This window comes from Sebastes umbrosus, chromosome 12 (genome assembly GCF_015220745.1).
Source record: "Sebastes umbrosus isolate fSebUmb1 chromosome 12, fSebUmb1.pri, whole genome shotgun sequence".
Taxonomy (NCBI): domain Eukaryota; kingdom Metazoa; phylum Chordata; class Actinopteri; order Perciformes; family Sebastidae; genus Sebastes; species Sebastes umbrosus.
This window is the reverse complement of record NC_051280.1, coordinates 18,826,552-18,847,578: the sequence shown is the minus strand read 5'-3', so window position 1 is coordinate 18,847,578 and position 21,027 is coordinate 18,826,552. Positions and strand designations below refer to the sequence as shown.

The 21,027-nt window shown below is 36.9% G+C and overlaps 2 protein-coding genes across 3 annotated transcripts; both read right to left on the bottom strand.

Annotated features, from left to right (window-relative positions):
• Nucleotides 1-464: 464 nt before the first annotated feature.
• On the bottom strand, nt 465-7,949 carry selenot1a (selenoprotein T, 1a). The gene is made up of 6 exons (XM_037787092.1): nt 7,759-7,949; nt 5,345-5,455; nt 3,288-3,414; nt 1,615-1,702; nt 1,338-1,504; nt 465-1,010 (listed from the first exon to the last, which is right to left on the bottom strand). Exons 1-5 carry the CDS (start codon nt 7,896-7,898, stop codon nt 1,380-1,382), a joined length of 591 nt encoding a protein of 196 aa, XP_037643020.1. The 5' UTR covers nt 7,899-7,949; the 3' UTR covers nt 465-1,010; nt 1,338-1,379.
• A 1,402-nt stretch (nt 7,950-9,351) lies between these two features.
• kif2c (kinesin family member 2C) lies at nt 9,352-18,689 on the bottom strand. 2 transcript variants are annotated; one of them, XM_037787090.1, is made up of 23 exons: nt 18,583-18,689; nt 18,317-18,393; nt 18,108-18,202; nt 17,408-17,512; nt 17,023-17,071; nt 16,899-16,937; nt 15,987-16,133; nt 15,554-15,676; nt 15,116-15,213; nt 14,919-15,014; nt 14,774-14,828; nt 14,477-14,639; nt 13,551-13,641; nt 13,379-13,442; nt 13,046-13,137; nt 12,813-12,955; nt 12,364-12,577; nt 11,268-11,378; nt 11,087-11,154; nt 10,926-10,998; nt 10,751-10,831; nt 10,564-10,657; nt 9,352-9,533 (listed from the first exon to the last, which is right to left on the bottom strand). In XM_037787090.1, exons 1-23 carry the CDS (start codon nt 18,672-18,674, stop codon nt 9,472-9,474), a joined length of 2,232 nt encoding a protein of 743 aa, XP_037643018.1. In that variant the 5' UTR covers nt 18,675-18,689; the 3' UTR covers nt 9,352-9,471. The 2 variants fall into 2 exon arrangements, with proteins under 2 accessions (XP_037643018.1, XP_037643019.1); XM_037787091.1 differs by lacking the exon at nt 16,899-16,937.
• Nucleotides 18,690-21,027: the final 2,338 nt, after the last annotated feature.

Below are 21,027 nucleotides of genomic sequence, written 5' to 3'. Positions count from 1 at the left end.
CATACTGGATTATATTGCCAACAACTAAAATCTGCATCAAAATAAAGGTGTCATTTTATCCCCTAAATTTCCTTCAGTTACTTCCCTAGAACACATAATGAAGGGATGTGACCTCATTGTCAGGAATATCCCAAATTCACTGGCACTGTGACATCACTGTGTTTTAGTCTTACATTGTACTCGCGCCTAATCCGTTTTGTGTCTTCTAATCAAATCAGTGTAGATCCTCAAGTCTTCCTAATAACATTAGGTTGAGCAGATGGCTAAAAGACGTCCACTCCGCAAAGAAAATGAGCAGCATCTCCAACCCATACAGATTTCCTACTTTTCCTACTGGCTAATACCTTGATGACAGTCACATTATCCACAAGCTCTTCTAATAGTAAAATGTTCCCCCCTCATTTAGCTCATTTATAACACAGATTCCACATCAGTCAGTAAACCTCAACACCACATCATCACAGTTAAATAGTTACAATATGTTTTATTAATCTTCTTCACGTCTTTCAAGTTATGCAAATATAAAAATTATTCAGAAATCATACCAAGACACAATTCCCCAATGTTATTTTCACAACAGTGATGACAGATTGTAAGTGTTGCATTTCCTACACGGCTAAGCTACGTTTTAGAACAATAAACTTAAAACTCTACATGTGGCTCAGTGGTAACAAATTACACCTTTTTTTTTTAATTCACATAGATCAATCATATGCAACAAGTTAAAGACTATAAGAATCAATGTTAAATCTCTCTTTATTGGACCACTGATGTCACCTGGATGAAATCTGCAGTAGTATGAATAGTACAAGAATATGACAAAAAAAAAAAAAAAAAAAAAAGTCCGGCACTGTTGCCATGGCTCCCACTCTGGCGTCAGGGGCGGGGTGTCTCCAAGGGGCATGGTGAAGATTGATGGGGACATCCAGTCTGTGCTAGCAGTCTTCCTGCCTTCAGCGCAGACCTTCATAAACATCACTTCACAGCCCAGTGAGAAACCCACCTCAAACCTAGACAGGAAGAGAGAGAGAGAACGAATTAAAAAACAGGTCCATCTGCATTCTTTTCAAATGGTAACGCTACTCAGCCGTTGCAAAAAGCAGGGACATAGGTTACCAAAAGCTAATCACACTGTACATGTAGCAGCGTCATCATGCAGGAACCTACGTCAGATCACATGGGGAACAGTTTTTAGAAGGGCTTGGGGAAACAGTATTTTGATGCTAAAACATACCTACTTTCCCACTGGCCAATATGGATCACAAGTAAGGAAAAAAGGATTATAAGCAAAGAACGGAATATAAACAAGATAGTGCTGTGAACACTACTGTACTTACATGGAGGGGCTTTTAGCTCCAGCCAGGATGTGACGAGTAGGGTTAGGAGTGGATGTGTGGTGCTGTGTTCATGTGAACGTTCATCTTCATCTCGTTGTCCAGGATTTGCACGAGCTGCTGCATGGAGGGCAGGTGACCGGACTCTAGTTTTGACCACACCGGCACATCTACGGAAAGACAACACTCGCTTCACTGTAAATCACTACATTTTGTTCAATCACCGCACAACTTTATTAATATTATAATGTTAAAGACTCTGTGAATCACACACACTCACCATTTAATGTGATTTCAAAAGCTCCTGTAGACATTAACTGGTTTTCGATCATATTGCTGAGGAAGAACACCATCATGCAGGCATATATCTGAAAGAAGCATGAGAGAAACTTGAGTTAAAAGGCTCTGCACAAAAACTACTTTCCCCACATTTTTACTGGCAGTTATGTTTAGAGATGTTCCGATACCATTTTTCCGCCAGTTGCAGCCATGATACATCCATGATACATCCATGATAGGCGACAACACAGTGAAGGCTACTGTTTTGGAGCGTTTTGATTTCCGGTTGAACAAGTTGATTTTTTTCTGGGTTAATAAATGATGGTATCGGAGAGGTGTATAGACTCGCCGATACCCGATCCTGAATTTTGGGCAGTATCGGACACATTTCTATAAATTCTACAATTTAATTTAGCAGACTCTTTTGTCCAAAGCGACGTACATCTGAGAGTTCGTACAACTTTGCATACTGGTATCGGAACAACTCTAGTTATGTTTGCAGTTTTTCTCGATGGATCATTGCAACAATAAAGAACAAAGGCCCACCGCTTCAGGACTCTTAGGAGTGAGGATGATGAGGTTTAGGCGTAGTTGATATGCATGTTTGGTAAAAACACAAATATCTGGTAGTTCAATTCAAGAGTCACTTGTAAAAATGTATTTTTGTCAGGATTAACCATCGGGCCAACAAACACCTTACAGTATGTTAGCATTGCAAACTTGATAACATTTTCTTTTTATGGAAGGCACATCTCAGCTCACACTTTAGTGGTTATTAGAGCCCAACTTATATATCAGCAGGCGAATACTGCCTGCCGCTTTTCTTTACTCAAGTTATTTGATTTAATGGTAATAACTGTCAGTTGGGTGGGCTATATGACGATATACAGTATATCATCAAAACAATATAAAAATGTCTTGTATATATTTTCTATACCGTTTCTATCCCGATATAGGCTAGGCCTATATTTATTTATTTTTTCTGTATAATTTCACTTAAAACTGTACATGCTAATTTTGCACAAACGTTCCTAAAATGACAAAATATGCAGTACTTTTCATTTGTCAAGTATTTAATTCACACAGGAGTATACACAAATAGGCTTTACCTTATTTCATATGGACTTTATTGACTAACCAGAAAACATGCTATATCGTGATATATATCGTTATATCTTGAGATATGAAATGACCTATATTGTGATCAAAGATTTCATAGCTCATACATTTCAAGTTTGTTTGTTAATTATCTGTTTGGCAACCAAAACCAAACCACATTTTATCCGCCTCAGCTTTCTGTTAAAATGCAAGTTGGTTGTATTTTGCAAATATCTGATGTTAGCAGTGACTGAGCTTTCGTGCATGCCTGTAACCCTGGGGATAACGCATCCAAGCAAAACAATACTTAACAACACAGCCTGAAGACACTGAATGAGCTAATGAAATCCCATGGGTTTGTCTTGGCAGTGTGTATTTACACAACTGTATTAAAACACAGCCAAACTAAAGCTCACTATTTGTGCGATATCTGTGGTGTTAACCTGCAAAACAAATGCTCAGCTGCATCATCACTGACAATCATGACTCCACCCACTGTTACACGGGAAAATGACAGTGCTAACTCTCCCATATGATCTGACTTTTAATGACTCCCATAGTTCCTGTAAACCTTACCTTATTTCCCTGGCCCCACTCCCAGATGCCTGGGGCTTGCATACCAATGAGGGCGAATGGGTCCCTGCCGACAATAATCAGCCCAATCACCAGCAGTTTGAACACAGACAGGAAGGAAGAAACATGTCTGAGGAAACAAAACAAGAAAATGGCTTTTAAAAGGTGCAGTGTGTAGGATGAGGCAGCATCTAGCGGTGCGGCTGCAGAATACAACCAACTGAAACTTCTTGTGCCAAGCGTGGCCGGCGCAAAAAGGCGAATGGTCCTATCTAGAGTCAGTGTTTGGTTTGTCCGTTCTGAGCTACTGTAGAAACATGGCGGCCGGCTCCTTGAAGAGGACCGGCTCACTATGTCGATATAAACGTCTCATTCTAAGGTAACAAAAACACAATGATTCTTATTTTATTCTTATTATACCCCAAAGAAAACATATTTATTAATGTTATATGCCATTTCTGGCGATAGTCAGTCCCCCCCCCCTAAATGTTACACACTGTTCCTTTAATACAATACCTAGACAACATAAAGGCTTGTTATGGATATCAAATCAATCCCAAGCCTTCAAGATACATTACAATTCTATCTGGATAGATGTGAGCCTGTAGTTTGTCTTAAAGTAGGTTGGTCATGTTCAATAAACCACAGCTGTCGCCAGCTTAGAGGCATAAAAAGTAAGATACATCTAACATTGTCCTAAAAAAACAAACATCAAATGGACGCAGAAGTATATCTAATAATTCATCTTCACACTAGAATAAACAGAAAAAGATGGGAGTCAACCGTGTAGCACTGGCTTCCTCCCATACAAATAATGATCAACCTGCAACACAGAGCATGCATCCTGTTTAACTACCTTTAAACTTTAGCATGTGTAACTGGTTGAACTACGACCCGCATGTGTACACAAGCTTATTTCTTTTGGTGGCTGAACCAGAGATAGACACAGCAAAAACTCACTGTGGAGATTAAAACCCCAGGGTGTGATACTGTCTTTCTTTAAATGAGCTAGTCTCTGGTGTGTTTATTAAGAGTCCAACTGATGAGGACCTGAGGGTCTCAGTGACGCAACGCCTTATTTACAACACCAGGTTGTCCCAGGTTTACAAACCAGTCTCACATAGGGACTCAGCCACTGATCCAAATACAGCCACCGATGCTTCACAAACCCACTGAATTTATTACATAACATGTATTCAAGTTTCATTAGAGTCAAAAGTCTAGTCTGTATCTGCAGGGGAAATAGTTCCTGGACAGTTCTGATAATGAGGGGAGGAATACATTAAAGACAAATACTAAAAATAGGACTATTAGTCCTAGGGCTGCAACTAATTATGATTTTCATTATCAGTTAATTTGCTGATTATTTTCTCAATTAATCATTGCTCTATAAGATATCAGATAATTGTGAAGTGATACAGGGGTGTGTGACAATTTGTTAGAACTCAAAGCATTAGTGACAAAGCTTTTATGTAGCCCACAAATTCATGGCGTCAGTTATATACACTCCATTTCCAATACATCTTACCGCAATACTCAGCATATCACAAAATGTTTAAAATCGCAATAAGATCGTATTATGATAATATCGTATTGTAAGGCCTCTGGTGATTCCCACCCCTAGACTGTACCCCGTAATATTATAATAACAGGTACCTGTTGATACATTTAAAAATACACATAACAAAAAAATACACTGTAATTTAGTGAATAATTACACTGTGTGTTGTGGGATGTATTCTGAAGCATGAAAACAAATGATTGTGGTAGCACAAATAATACAGAGTGCAAAAACAATAGCCATTGATGAGTGACCAATTATTATAATAATCCACACTAAATAACATGATGCACCTATGACCTAGATTTTGTAATTTTTAGGGCCAGTAGTTCTGTCTACCTAAACTACCCAAGACAAATCCATGCCAGATAAGCCTGACTGCATGAGAATTACATTTCCTCAGACCAATCGCAGCTAATCCCAGGCAGCTTTCAGGCTGCTTTAATAAAGCTGGATATAATCCACTTGTAACAAGGCAGACAATCTCTCTTTCTCTTACCGATAGAGGGGCACAGGAAGATAATTCTCCCCTTCAATACGGATGTCTGGGTACCGCTGGTACAAGGCCTGCGTGTACTCCTCAAACACCCGCTTGTACCCTCAGGAAATGCTGTAAGAAGACAAACACACAGTTAGAAAAGGCAAACACAGTCAGTGTAGAGTTGTGACATCAAACAGAGACAAAAGGCAGCCACAACATTACAGTTTAGGGTAGATTGTGAGTTTAGCCTTGACATCCTGCACATGTGAATCCCGCTGTTATCTGTTTTTCTTCTCAGTGGAAAGTTTTAACGGTATTGTGAAATTCCAGTTAGCAGCATGTTAGTCCACTTTACATTCAACTTTGCACTCCAATGCTAACGTTACATTCCCCATGGCATGTTTGCTTTGGAGAAAAGCAACCATTTACGATGCAAATGTTTGTTTTGTGTTGTTTACGTTTGCCACTAGTGATGTCATGTGATGTGCCGACATACATAATAACCTTTCAGCATATTGTAATTCAATTGTTCAATTGTTATTCATGGCTCTGTTGACTCATGGCTCCCGTGAGGGGAGACTTTGGCCAATCACAGGTCATTTCAGAGAGAGATCGTTCCTATTGGTTGTGCTCCTACTGGCGGGCGGTGCTTGGTATTTCCTCAACTGATCTCAACATGGCTGCCGGGTCACAAACCTTCTCACTTTACAGCTAAACAGTACACTACAAGATGTTTTTGAGGTGAGAAATATGCATTACAGTAACAAAATACTGATTCATATTTGATCAGCGCTGCCTAGTTTGACAGTTTGATCGGAGTTCACGAATGATTGACAGCTGCTCAGAGACGGCAGACTCCAGCTCGGCTCTGATTGGTTGATTTCCTCCTGTCTGTGAAATCTTACAGATGTCATAAGGAGCACCGGAGGACACAGAGGCACATGATTTTTTTTTTCTTTTATTAATTTAATTATGGATTTATTTGTGTCCAACTGTGCTTCCCTTAAATTACGTAACTGTTGACATGCCACACTTTCACTGGGGTTTATGTGTTTATGTGCATGTGTTGTTCTCTAGTCTGTCTTGTCAAAGATCTGATCAAACAAATGCCACTGATAGGTGCCTTTTGTGGTTTTAGCAGAGTAACTAAAGTAAAAGTAGCAATACCAGTGTAGAAATACTCGAGTGAAAGTGATGAGTTCAAACTTTTAGCCAAGTAAAAGTACACAAGGTATTGTCATTAAAAAATAAAAAGTACCTAAAGTAAAAGTACTCATTAGGCAGAGTTTATGCGTTATATTCTTGGATTATAATTATTTATGCATAATGTGTACATCACTTTAACGTTCAACCTGGTAAAGGTAGGGCTGATTTTAACTACTTTTTCCCTTGGGGGACTGATAAAGTTTTATCTTAATCTATATGATTACACCATAATTTATTACTTGATTATATTTTGTATTATTAATCTGAACATGCAAAGTAACTTGACTCTGAAATGTAGAGAGATAGAAGTATAAAGCAACAGAAAATAAATAATAAAGTTAAGTATCTCAAACTTGAGTAGTATTATTGGATTATAATTATCTATGCATAATGTGTACATCACTTTAATGTTCAACCTGGTAAAAGGTAGGGCTGATTTTAACTACTTTTTGTTTTATCTTAATCTATATGATTACACCATCATTTATTTCTTGATTATATTTTGTATTATTAATCTGAACATGCAAAGTAACTTGACTCTGAAATGTAGAGAGGTAGAAGTATAAAGCAACAGCAAATAAATAATAAATAATAAAGTTAAGTATCTCAAACTTGAGTAGTATTATTGGATTATAATTATAATATTATAATAATATATAAATTATAATTTTTTTTCCAGATTACCTTTCTCATGCACTACTGTCAGGATAAAGAGACTGTTTTATAAAAAAATAACTATTTTTAAATCACATTTGCTCCATTTCTACCCACAGCAGCTTTAACTATGAACACTGTTATTGTTAATGTTTGATTAGTGTTAACTATCTAGGTTAGCTTTAACTTCTCCAGTTAAAAAAAATCAAAGATAAACTGTTAAATTGCATAAAACAGATACAGATAAACACGTTGAACTCACTTTAACCTGTAAACAAGAGATGACTGTCTCTGGGTTTAACGTTGACATGTTTGACAGCGGAAGTGTGGCCATGCTTTCGACGAAGTGACATAAAACAGGAACTACTACAGTATGTTTTCTCCTCGTGTGTTTAGTCAGTGTAATATTGCGATGAAATAACTAGTAAAACGTGTCCTATAATATAATATACTATCAAACTAAACCCTCCTGTCACTAGCGTTTCGGCCTACTGTGTGTTGTTAGCCTGGGAGCTTAGCTTTAGCTTAGCTCGGAATGACTCGCTAGATTTGATCGCTTATAATTCGCTCACCAGATCTGAAACTTGAGAAGAGGTCCCGTCGCGAACTGCATCTTCATCTTCTTCACGCCGCTGCTGTCACCAGACGAGGAGCAGCACAGCGAGACAACCCCCAAGACGAGGAGCGAAAACCGCAACCACTTCATCGCCATCCGTCCAACGGCTCGTTCCCTCACTATGGTGAGCTAGAGAGGCAGGTTCATCTGGTTCCTCACTGGTTAGTCCCTCCTCTTCCTGTTGCTCTAATCGAACTGGAAACTATCTACAGCGACACCTGCTGCTCTGGATGTTCAACTGAACCTAAAGTATACTGAATGTTATCTCAGTTCAGCAACCTGGGGCCACATGCAGCTCTTTAGCTCCTCTCCAGTGGCTCCCTCTTGATTTATAAAAACATTAGTAGAAATGAAGAACTGTTTTTTTGTTTACATTTTCATTTTTAGTCATCATTGTTGTAGGTTTATGGTACGACGGCACAACGGAGTATTAGGGGCCACATTGAGGAAAAAAACAATAAATCTGAGATTTCGAGAATAAAGTTATAATATTATAAAGTAGTAATTCTACGTGTTGTTTTTTTTCGTAATATTACGACTTTTTTTCTCGTAAAGTTATGACTTTATTCTTGTAATATTACAAGTTTTTTTTCTCATAAAGTTATGGCTTTAGTCTCGTAATATTACGACTTTTGTCGTAAAGTTATGACTTTATTCTCGTAATATTACGACTTTTTTTCTCGTGAAGTTATGACTTTATTCTTGTAATATTACAAGTTTTTCTCGTAAAGTTATGACTTTATTCTCGTAAAGTTATGATTTTATTCTCGTAATATTACGACTTTTTTTCTAGTAAAGTTATGACTTTATTCTCGTAATATTACAACTTTTTTCTAGTAAAGTTAAGTCTTTATTCTTGTAATATGAGTTTTTCTCGTAAAGTTACGACTTTGTTCTCGTAAAGTTATGATTTTATTCTCGTAATATTCCGAGTATTTTTCTCGTAAAGTTATGGCTTTATTCTCGTAATATTACAATTATTTTTCTCGTAAAGTTATGGCTTTATTCTCGTAATATTACGACTTTTTTTCTCGTAAAGTTATGACTTTATTCTCGTAATATTACAATTATTTTTCTCGTAAAGTTATGGCTTTATTCTCGTAATATTACGACTTTTTTTCTCGTAAAGTTATGACTTTATTCTCGTAATATTACAATTATTTTTCTCGTAAAGTTATGGCTTTATTCTCGTAATATTACAATTATTTTTCTCGTAAAGTTATGACTTTATTCTCGTAATATTACGACTTTTTTCTCGTAAAGTTATGACTTTATTCTCGTTATATTACAACTTTGTTTCTCGTGAAGTTATGACTGTTTTTTAGAATACAACTAAAACCAAAAATAAATAATTTTAACTGAATTTCTGCCTCAACATTAACATTTGGTCATTGTTTTGGGCGCCTGGATAAATTCAAACAACCCAGTATCTGCCACTGGAAGTCCTGGTAAGTCAAGAAAACATCCACAGAAAAAAGTGCTGCATCCAACAATATACACAAATAGTTTAGTCTGGTTTCTTACAAGACTTGAAACATTTTCAATAAGATAGTGTCTGAATACATTTTATTTATTTAATACAGTCATAAACACATTCAAATCAAGCTGCTTCAAAGCAGACGGTTTCAATAAAACACACTCTGTGAGTGGGTCGGTGGGTTCTTCTCTCTCAGTAGCTCTGCCTCGCCATTTTCTCCTGGTTCACAGCAGTCTGCAAAGCCAGTACCGTGTCTGTGGATGACAGATAAACCACAATAAATAAAGGTAAATGTATCCACTCAGATTTTGGTCCGTTATGTAATGCAGTCTTGTGCTGGCACTTGTCGTGACATTTGATCTGGTCAGCACAAGGTTCCTCCTGTGTCTCCCTCTGGTCATCATTAATAAATGGTAAATTGATAGTTAACAAACAATGAAATAATTAATAATGTTTACTAATTATTCGTTACACTATAATTAATGTTGTTTTATCATTAGTTTGTGTAATATTAAATAATTAGTATATAAATTATATATTGTATCATAGCTGATAAGAAACGATAACAATTACATTCTGATTACATTAGTAAACTTTTAATAACGGTTCACTGTTCCACACATTATAACATTGTATATATGATATAAGTATTTGTTAATAATTACCAAATGATTTGTAAACCTTGAAGAGATTGTTTGTAGAACATCTATAAACATAACATAGATAGATGGACCAGAAACCAATTAACCATTGACAAATTTTAACTATCCAAATAATGTTTATAGATGCTTTACAAAGTATTTATTAACCATTTAACAAGGTATCAGTTGCAACTTTATAATAGCCATTCAAATAATCTTTATAGATGTTTTACAAACCAATTATTAACCATTAAAATGTTACAAATATCTGGTCCATCTATCTATCTATGTAATGTTTATAGATGTTTTACAAATGATTACTTAAAGGTTTACAAATGATTTGGTAATCATTAAAAACTACTTAATATAGTATATAAAATATTATGTATACAAAAATAAACTGCTGAAATAAATTATAGCATCACTAAATATTAGTAAACTTTATTAATTATTTAATTGTCTGATAACAGTAATTAACAATTAACAAAAGTTGAATTAACTATGAATTTACCATTTATTAATGATGGTTATTATAAAGTGTTACCGCATCATATTCAACAGCAGTTTGATTTGATTAAGTTTGGAGTATATTGCTTAACTAACGGACAGAAAAAACAAGATCAAGCTGTGTGTTTGTACAAACCCAAATATGTCTTTGCATGATCCACCAGGTCGGGAAGTCCTTCCTCAATATTGTAAGAGGTTTGCCCCATTCCATTGAAGAGCTTATTGGCCCTCTAAGAAACAACAGTGATACAAGTGTGAGGACTTACAAAGACAATTAAAAAAAGACATTATCACTTGTCTTGTAAATAAGAGCAAAACTCTACCTGCAACTGTTCATAAACCTTCTCCTCCAGCTCTGCCACTTGGGATATTGCATCAAAGACACTGGTTTCCTCAACAGATTCCTACAACGCACAAAAGCAAAACTTTAGCAAATCATACATATGATATAATTCATATTAATATTATGATTTTTGGACTGATCGTGTGCGAGCTGACCTCCTCTGTGGAGCTATTTATAGGCTCTTGTGTCTTAGCTGCTCCACTGGTCTTGGCCTTCAATTCCTTCACTCTGAGAAGAAGATAATAAAAAGTTAGTATTTCCATTACAAAAAGGAAAAAAAAGTTTAAAAGTTAAACTTCATGAGTTAAATATGTACCTGTCAGCGTAACGTAGTGTGTTCATCGTGTATTCACATGAAGACATGCCCGGAGACACCATAGCAATCTATGGAATAAGAGAGGAGAAAATATGTGTACATAGAGTACATTCAATGTAATCAGACCACAATACACCGTATGCCAAACTGAGGGTAAGCCAAGTTTGGAGTTTTAACGTACCATGCAGGTCCTGGACTTTTCTCCAATGAAGGAATCCCTGAGGACTTTGGTCAAAGTGCTCATTCGGAACGGAATGTGATCGCTGTTCATTCCCAGTGAACGAATACACTCCTACAGGACACAAGAGTAGACACACTGGCATGTTAGGTGTGATTTTCAACATCCTTTTAGATGCTGTGCATGCATATTTAATATTTGGACAAAGTTCTGAGAATGTCAGAGAAGTTAAAAGGTACAGTGTGTAGGATTTGGGGGCATCTAGTGGTGTGTAGTTTGTTTGCAGATTGCAACCAACTGAGTACCCCTCCGCTCACTCTTCTCTTTCCAAGACTGAGGAAATGTGAGCTGCAGAGTGCAAAACTGTGGTAACGCTGTTCGCCTCGCTCAGAGGCCATCCTTACCATGATAACACTACTTCTTATACTCTGCGGCTCACGTTACCGCAGTTTCACAAGCATTTCACAAGCATTTCACAAGCATTTCACAAGCATTTCACAAGCATTTCACAAGCATTTAGGAGAACTACGGGTGGCCTTCAGGTAACGTAAAAAGGCTTTTTCTAGAGCCAGGCTGCGGTTAAAAAGTCAAAAAATTACTTTCTAAAGTCTTTTCATAACCCCTTTTCCTTGACCTCGATGAAAAAACGTCATGACTGCACTTTCACTAGGCTCTGTAATCAGGATGCGGCGGATGTTATTGACGTGGGTCTGCCGTGGTGAAACTACAATGTTCCAAAGATGAACTACAAAAGGCACCTGTTTGCCCAATGCGGTCTTAAATAGTGTGTGAAAGAGAGATATCGCAGGTCTTTCTGCGGCTGTAACAACATACAGTATAATAAAGGTTTATCTTATCTCTTTTTTTCGGTAGTGATATATTATAGCTAAAAAACTAAAGCTGAAATGTATTTATATTTATTCTTATTTTATTACTTTTTTACCCCGCCAATATCATTTTGGTTAAGTTTTTCTTAAAGGATATAGTTTTTATTTTGTTTCAGTTTACCAAAATTATTTTTTCACTTCTTATTTTCCTTCAAGTTTACTATAATAACGCTGGTGTGCACACCTCCACATCAGCCACAGCTTTGATCTACCTTGAGAGCCAGCAGGCTGCGGTTGATCTCGGAGGTCTCCACTATAGTGCTGCGGTCGTTGCTGCTGACGTCAGTGCCACGCTCATTGCCGGCCAAATCAACCAGTGAAAATTTGCCATGCAGCGTGGTGGCACGGTCGTTGCGCCGCAGGACAATCTGAAGGATGGCATGAGAGCGGGATGAGTTGGCGTTGGCAGAGGTCTGGCCTGACGTTCTGGGAGAGACAGTAGAATGGAAGAAAAAGGGAAGCAGACAAGTTAATGTTATATTTTTTTTTTATTTAAAGAACAGAAATATCAGAAAAATAAGAAAATTCATGTCATGAATTAACATTACATGCTATGTCTTTGTAACTGCTTGGACAGAAGTTTAGAGAGAGGAATGAAATATAAGTTTGACGCAGCATGTACCAAGAGATTGCAACATACATGTTCATAACGCACAAGTACCTGCATGCGCTTCCCAGCTGGATCATCTTGATGACCTCCTCTGCTGTGGACACATAGACCTCCTCCAGGCCCACCACCTGGACCTGCTGCCGCTCATCCTCCAGAACACGCAGCTTGGCCTTCTTATTCAGCAGGTCATACACCTAAATCAAAAAGTATATTTCACTTTTAGGACAACTTGAATAAGCTGATTTTTTTTAGGTCAAATAATATCAATAAATGTGTTTTCTTACTTTTCCATTGTAAATCTCGAAGAAGCTGACATAGGGAGAGAGATCGAGGTGAGCAAACCTCCTGTGGTTCAGATAGGTGAAAACATCATGGGCTAGAAGGGAAAGACTCAAAGATTATTCAAAGTAAAGTTCCCATGTAAGTGGCCAGTTTAGACAATCCTGAATGTTCTGAAGTTTAATTAGTGAAACAATGAGACTCATATCCTTAGTTAATTTGAACAAATACAAATTATACAGATAAAAAAAAGAGGACGTGCTTTTGATTGATTCCCGTTAGTTATCTTAATGTGAAAACCCAGATGAAGCATTTCCTTCTACACAAAGTGCATCTACCTGCCAAGGCGTAGATTCCTTTAGCGCTGTTCTGCTGCCTCCCTGTGAAGTCACCTCCCATCGTCTAGGGAGAAAATGTGCCAAACAAGCAAAGAAATAAATAAGTGAAATTCTACAAATGAAAAGTACTGCTTCAAGACGAGTCAACACCACACAGGAAGCAGAGGCTTACATGAGTCTTTCCACTTCCAGTCTGGCCATAAGCGAAACATGTTGCCATACCACCCTCGAAAATGGACTGCACCAACGGTTTGGCTGTGAACCTAAAGAAAAAAATAGCATCGGTCATAAATTGAACTCTTTATAAAGCCAAGAAAAAAGACAATAGTGGCATGTAAAGTACAAGTAAAGAAAAGTACCTCGAGTTTCCAACATTTTAACTCCCGCTCAATAGTCCAGACATTACTGAACAGATACTACAGTATTAAACACAGCCATCTACACTTTCCTACACACCAAGTTATTTACAGCTTCTGGGAAATGAGAAAAAAAAACACTGACAGATGACAAATCCCTTAAATCAGTGATTCTCAAAGTGGGGTCAGTGGCACTCTGTAAGGCAATAACTTGATTGTTGAAGCACTTAACTGAAAGTCATCTTTAGACTGGTAATTATAAATAGCTGGATTTATTAGGACTATGCCAGTCTCGCTACTGTTAATTTTCTGAAAGCTTTTAAGATCAATTACATGAAATGTTGGCTATACATGCTGTCAAGTTGAGTCCAAATGCAATTTGAATAAAAGGAATATAAATGGTATGAACAATCGATAACATTGCTAATCTCCCCACTGTGAGACTAATAAATGACTATCTCATCTTAACATGACTCAAATTAAAATGTGTTTCTATCTATCACTATGAAACAGGTCTGAAGTTATAGAATACAAATAGTTCCGATGGCATCGAGAGTACAAATGGTAGTAAGCAGCATATGCTAAATCTGTGTTTCGATTATGAAGGGGTCTTTGGAAAAATGTCTACACTGCCTTAAATCATATCCCCCAGGAAGAGTGTAAACGCTAAAACATCCTATTTAGAAAAACTGTTATCAGATGCACCTTGTTGCTAAATAAAAAGGACACATGAGGTCATTACTTGTAGACCAGGTCGTTGGTGGCGGTCTCATTGAAGGAGAAGTCAAAGTGGAAGACCTGGTTCTCCAAGTACTTTGTGAGGTCCACCTTCTGTTTTGGCTCGTGGACCAGCAGAGCACCTTTTCCAGGTACAGACACCACATCTATCTCCTTTTTATTAATCTCTGGAATACACAAGAATGTCAAAGTCGGCATTTCTTTTTTTAAAACTTACAATGGCCAATACTTTTGCCATTAATTACTCCTTTATATTCAGATGATACTGTATACAGGACGATAGAAATCACTCCAAATATACCTTGTTTGTTAAGGGGCCGCTTGCGAACGCACACACAGATCCTGTGAGGTTCAATCTGTAAAAACACAACATGTGCTGTAAGTATGGCTATAAAAGGCACACCAGCACTTCACACAAGGCACAGTGTTCTTGTGTCCAAACTTACATGGTCAGCTGATGATAAGGGGGTTATTTCCAAGGTCTCTCTGAAGTCTTGGATCATCTCGTAGAACTTCTGGTTTGGTCGAGGAGCCTCTCCAAACTAGAAGGAAACAAAGGGAATGCAAATAAAATGTGAGATGGAACATCCCCACACTTTTTCAATAAAAAGTATATATATAAATGAGTAAAAAAAAATCTCACCTTTCCCCTCTTCCCCTGCATGTCGTTGGGCTTTGCAACACAAGACAGCCTTTTACTGCCTTTGTTTAGCTCTTGGGGAGCCACAGTTTTTCTTCTGCCTGAAGTGCATAGAGATGTTAACACCTAATGACCTCACATCTAGTTGTCATCATTGCAAATATCCAACAAATCTAATAACAGCATGAGTAGGTGTCTCAGATCCTGCACCACCTGGCCATACTCCTCATAGAACAAGGAGTTGATATGATCTATGTGTGCCTAATCAACACATCTTTTTGTCTAAAGCAAAAAAAAAAAAAAAACAATCCCCTGCAGGAGAAAAGGGAGGCTGCTCTTGTGACATTAACATGTAGAGATATCTCTCTTTGTGTTATGTGGTGCGTCTATAAATCTAAGTGATACACATGATATCATGTTGATGTGAAATGTGTTACTGACCTCTGGCTGAAGACGGAGGAGGCATTCTCTCGGGCCCATCATTTTCCTTTACTGCCTCACGAACAAAAGACGGCGGCGGTCCTGGTTTGGCCTCATTCTTTCTACGCTCCTGATTAGGAAGCACTAGATAAAGGAAAAGAGTGCACTTGAGTTTATAAACATGACAAATATTTTGAAATTACGGAACAAAGAAAGCACTAAAAGATTTAAGTTGTACATGGAAAATCGACTCTAGTGCATGCAACATGTTCCATATCTTGTGATACTACCAGTAATGTGTTATGTGACACACTGTGCGGATGTGCAAAATATACTCTCAGGTCTCCAAATTCTCCGTCACTGAGAACAATACCCACATGTAAAATGAAACATATGTGGCTTGCATCAGTAGTCTCATGTTTTGTGAATATATTTTCAGAAGATCACTACCAACCAGAGTTTGTGATGACTGCTGAAGAGGGGAGATCAGGGTGGACCGTCTCCACGTTTGCCTGAGAAGACTCCGAGGTCGAGACTGGTGATAGGACCGGGGCCGGAACCTGGAACAAACACGTCTGCCTGTTCTGAGACCGATTGACAACTGAAAGGAAGACAAATCCAAGTCAAAAAGCTGCAGTATGAGTGTCTTAAAGTAAGTATTGTCAAGCAGTGCTACTAGTAGAGCTGGGCGATATGGAGAAAATCAAATATGACGATATTTTTGACCAAATACCTCAATATCGATATTACGACGATTATTGTAGGGTTGACTATTGGTGCTTTTACAAAATATTTACACAATGAGATTTTTGATAAATAATCATCAGTAATGTGGATATAATGGCCGCTAAGTTCAGAAAATTACATCCATTTTACTATAATACTGCCTTTAAAACCAGGAGAAGACAACACTTATGCCATATTACGATATCCAAAATTAAGGTGATATCTATATTGCCCAGCTCTAGCTACTTAGCATGCTTTTCTGGGATTAAATGTAATCCAAACTCAGGTACAAATGAAGGATAAACTGTACATGGCTGTAATCTGCCAAATCAAGTGACCCCAGCAACAAATCCGCCCTTCGAAGATGAAACAAGATCCTTCAGAGACCCAGAGTGACAGAAAAGTGAGCCATGAGAGATTAACACAGGTGCAGAAAAGTGATGAAACTAAAAGTGCGGAAGGTGATTAAATATTTTTTTTGATTGAATGATTGAAGATTAATAGTGTTACTTTCAGTCAAGTTCAGCTCTCCAAGGATGGTGGATTTTTTTGCTCTTACACCCTGATCCCATTAACAAAGGAGTGATTAGAAAATACAACTCATTTGCTTGAGAGAGAGAAACATGCATGCCATGCCGACCTGAATCTTCAGCCTTAATGACTGCTGGAGAAGCAGAGGCTTTTGGAAGGAAACAAGCTGTTAGGAGCCAAACTACAGGACATGGCAATCTAAGACAAACAACTTGAACAATATATTTACATACAGGAGGAAGGGGCAGGAATCCTGGATGAGCGCAGTCGACCCTCATACTTCTAAGAGACAATCAGAGAGAGAGAGAGGGAGGGAGAAAATTGCTCATTGCATCAGTTATTTAGATACTTTACAATGATGTCCCCTTTCCATCCAGGACTAATGTTGAACCCATGTTTCCAGATCCAAAGGATGAGTTAAATTACCATTCAACTTTGACTTTTCCTTGCCATTTATTGAGAGTAGTATTGTTTTATGAGAGACAAAACATGGAAGCATCTCAGATAGGATTGTTTGATTATAACTGTGAGGTTACACTTTGAAAGTGTAAAGAAATAGTAGAAAGATGGTCCAGCCTGTTGGCATTGACAACAAGCTGCTCTACTTCTTTACCGTACCTTGTCTGTAGCAGAAGGGGGTGGGTCAGTAGCGTGGTTGTTGGTGACAGCCTTTATATGGTCCAAAAGCTCTGGGTTGAGTGTACATAACTCACTCACTTCAACCTAAAACCACAAACAAACGCTGGAATAAATATTGACTGACTAATGCAACAGGTTGCTTTATGTACATGACGTAGGTGGATATGTACAGTATAACTTATCATGTCCATTCAAAGTCATGTAAAAACAATGATACTGATTGACTTCCAGCGACCCTGGCTGGTTCATATCAATTCAATTCAATTTGCATTATTGGCATGACTGTCAGGTGAACAATATTGCCAAAGCGTCAATTGAATAATAAATAAAATAAAAAAAGAACAAAAACATATATATATATATATATATATAATTCATTAAGCAAATTGCAATATATAGATATTTAAAAAGAACATGTATGTAAATGGAAGAAAACAATAAAGAAGTAATTAATGTTTGTTGTGTCAATAAAAAAAAAATAATAACAATATATTGCAATATCAAAGGATAAACGTAAAAATAAATAAAAAAACATGAAGTAAAGGAGTAAATAAAAGTGTGAGTGTGAGTTATATCTATTATGTGTTGTTGTGGTTGTCTCTTAAGCTGTGACATGCACTAGCATATCTTTATCCCTCACGAAACAAATCTATATCCCGTGTTTTATGGACTTACTGACCTCTTTTCCTCGACAGATCTTTCTTTCATTCCACTCAACCATCACCGCGGACTTCACAGTATCCACGGACTTCACCGTTGCCAGATGCACTCGACCTGGTTTACACGTAAACAAACACGCAACACCACCAGTCAAGCTTTGTTATTAAAGACATACCCCGTTATTATTTGAAGGGTAAAACAAATTGCAATAGAAAACACGCAGCTCACCATCGCTGCGACCTATTTTGACAGAGAGTCCAACAAGAAGTCTGGACAGACCGGTCTCCATTTTGGCTCCTTCTGCTCTGTAACGGTGAAATCAACATCCAGGTAACGTTGGTTAACTCTCTCAAGTATGCCCGCTAAAACAACAATATCATACTTTCATCGATATATTAACTATTAAATAATAGAACCGTAATGGTATTCGTCATTTTGTATTAGTTTATTCAATCTTTTTATCACAAACTAACGTAAAAACATCTCACACTTACCTTCGTGCCAAATTCACCACCGCCCAAAAGTTTGAAACTGCTGTTATTTCCGGGTATTCAAGGATCTGATTGGCTCGTTGGATGTTCTCCATCTGTGATTGGTTGATCAAAGTTCAAGAGTGTTTCTTCTTCTTCTTTGTGTGTTTTTTTGGTGGATTTCAGGAGATGCATACCGCCACCTACCGGACCGGAGGAGGTAGAGCGGGATCTAGTTTACTTTAGTTTGTAAATAAATAAATAAATAAATGAAAAAATAAATGAATAAATAAATAAATAAATAAATAAATAAATAAATAAATAAATAAATAAATAAATAAATAAATAAATAAATAAATGAATAAATGAATAAATAAATAAATGAATGAATGAATGAATAAATAAAGAAATAAAGAAAGAAACAAATAAATAAATTAATAAATAAATAAATGAATGAATGAATGAATAAAGAAAGAAAGAAAGAAACAAATAAATAAATAAATGAATGAATGAATGAATGAATGAAGAAACATACGAACGAATAAATAAATGAATAAATGAATGAATGAATGATTAAATAAATAAATGAATAAATGAAAAAATAAATGAATAAATAAATAAATAAATGAATAAATAAATAAATAAATGAATGAATGAATGAATGAATAAATAAATAAAGAAAGAAAGAAAGAAAGAAAGAAAGAAAGAAATGAATAAATGGATGAATGAATGAATGAAGAAACGAACGAACGAATAAATAAATGAATAAATGAATGGATGAATGATTAAATAACTAAATAAATAAATGAATAAATAAATTAAGAAACAAATTAATTAATTAATTAATTCATAAATTCATAAATAAACAAAGAAACAAAGACATTAAGAAATTAAGAAATAAATTAAGAAACAAATAAAAAACTATATTCTACTAAACAAATTCATTAAGGACATCACACACCCCCACAGCAGCCTGTTCTCCCTCCTGCCCTCTGGTAGAAGATACAGGACCCCCAGGACTCTCACCAGCAGACTGAGAAACAGTTTTTCCCCCAGGCCATCAGACTCTTAAACAGATAAATCATACAACACTTTCTCCCTCACAAAAAGTGCAATAAACAAGTGCAATACTTCAATCAATGCAATATATGCAATATATAAAAAAAAAAAAAATGCCTGTGCAATATTTTTATAGTATGCAACCTCTACTGCTCCCATATATATATATATATGTATATATATATATATACATATATATATATATATATAAATAAAAGCTTCAAGCCTCAGTCAAACTGATGAAGACCAGTGTCCTGAAACTTTGTCAAATCAAATATTGATAGTATTAAGTTTGGCTTGCAACACAGAACAGACTTTTTCTCAGTTATTACATCATTGCCTGATATAATTTATATTGTACTCTTGTTACTGCACAGCGGTCTCAGTTAAAGTGGCGGTAAGCAGAATGTTTTTGGCATTATTGGGCAAAAATTCCATATCAACCTTTCAGCATATTGTTATTCAAGTGTTCTGAGAGATAACTAGACTTCTGCACATCCTCATGGCTCTGTTTTCAGGCTTTAAAAAGTGTAGCCCGTGACGGGAGACTTTGGCCAATCACAGGTCATTTCAGAGAGAGAGCATTCCTATTGCTTGTGCTCTGGCGGGTGGGCGGTGCTTGGTATTTCCTCAACTGATCTCAACATGGCTGCCGGGTCATAAACTTTCTCATTTTACAGCTAAACAGTACACTACAAGATGTTGCTGACAACAAGTGAGGCAAGAAATAGGCATTACAGTAACAGAAATTGATTCATATTTGATCAGCGCTGCCTAGTTTGACCGTTTGGTCGGAGTTCGCGAGTGATTGACAGCTGCTCAGAGACGGCAGCTGGACGGCAGACTCCAGATCAGCTCTGATTGGTTGTTTTCCTCCGGTCTGGGAAAAGCCATTAGGGGCACCGGAGGACACAGAGGCTTTTTTCAGATTACCTGTCTAATGCTCTACTGTCAGGATATAGTGACCGTTTCATAAAAATAACTTTTTTTAATCATATTTGCTCCATTTCTACCCACTGCAGCTTTAAATGTGCTGTTTCTAAATATTTTTCAGTTGGCATTTGCAAAAGAAGAAGCACATTCATTGAAATAGCCTAGATATGTTTTCATAACATAACACGTATTATAACAAGTATTCTGTGTATAAATCACTGCTGACTAATATCTAGGGTTGGGTGATATATACGGTGAGACAATAGAAATGTGTCAACTGTCAAAGATTTTGCTATGTTGTACATATGAGGTACATTATCTATCCCTTTTTTAATATCAATGATGACAATAGAACATCCACAGGACTGCCATGACTTGATACACAGCATCAAATGATCAGGCCACAGTTACACCCAAATTCTGCTAAACGCTGATCTATTTAGCCTACTGCATTTCATCCATGTGACCACAGGAATC

Bases quoted from the DNA above. Each gene is read 5' to 3' on its own strand.
- kif2c (XM_037787090.1), bottom strand. From the start codon at position 18,674: ATGGAGAACATCCAACGAGCCAATCAGATCCTTGAATACCCGGAAATA. The intron at 15,677-15,986 runs GTTGGTAGTGAT...TCCTTTATCTAG, and splicing joins AGCAGTCATCACAAACTCTG to TGCTTCCTAATCAGGAGCGT. The intron at 9,534-10,563 runs GTTTGTACAAAC...TGTCATCCACAG, and splicing joins TCATGCAAAGACATATTTGG to ACACGGTACTGGCTTTGCAG.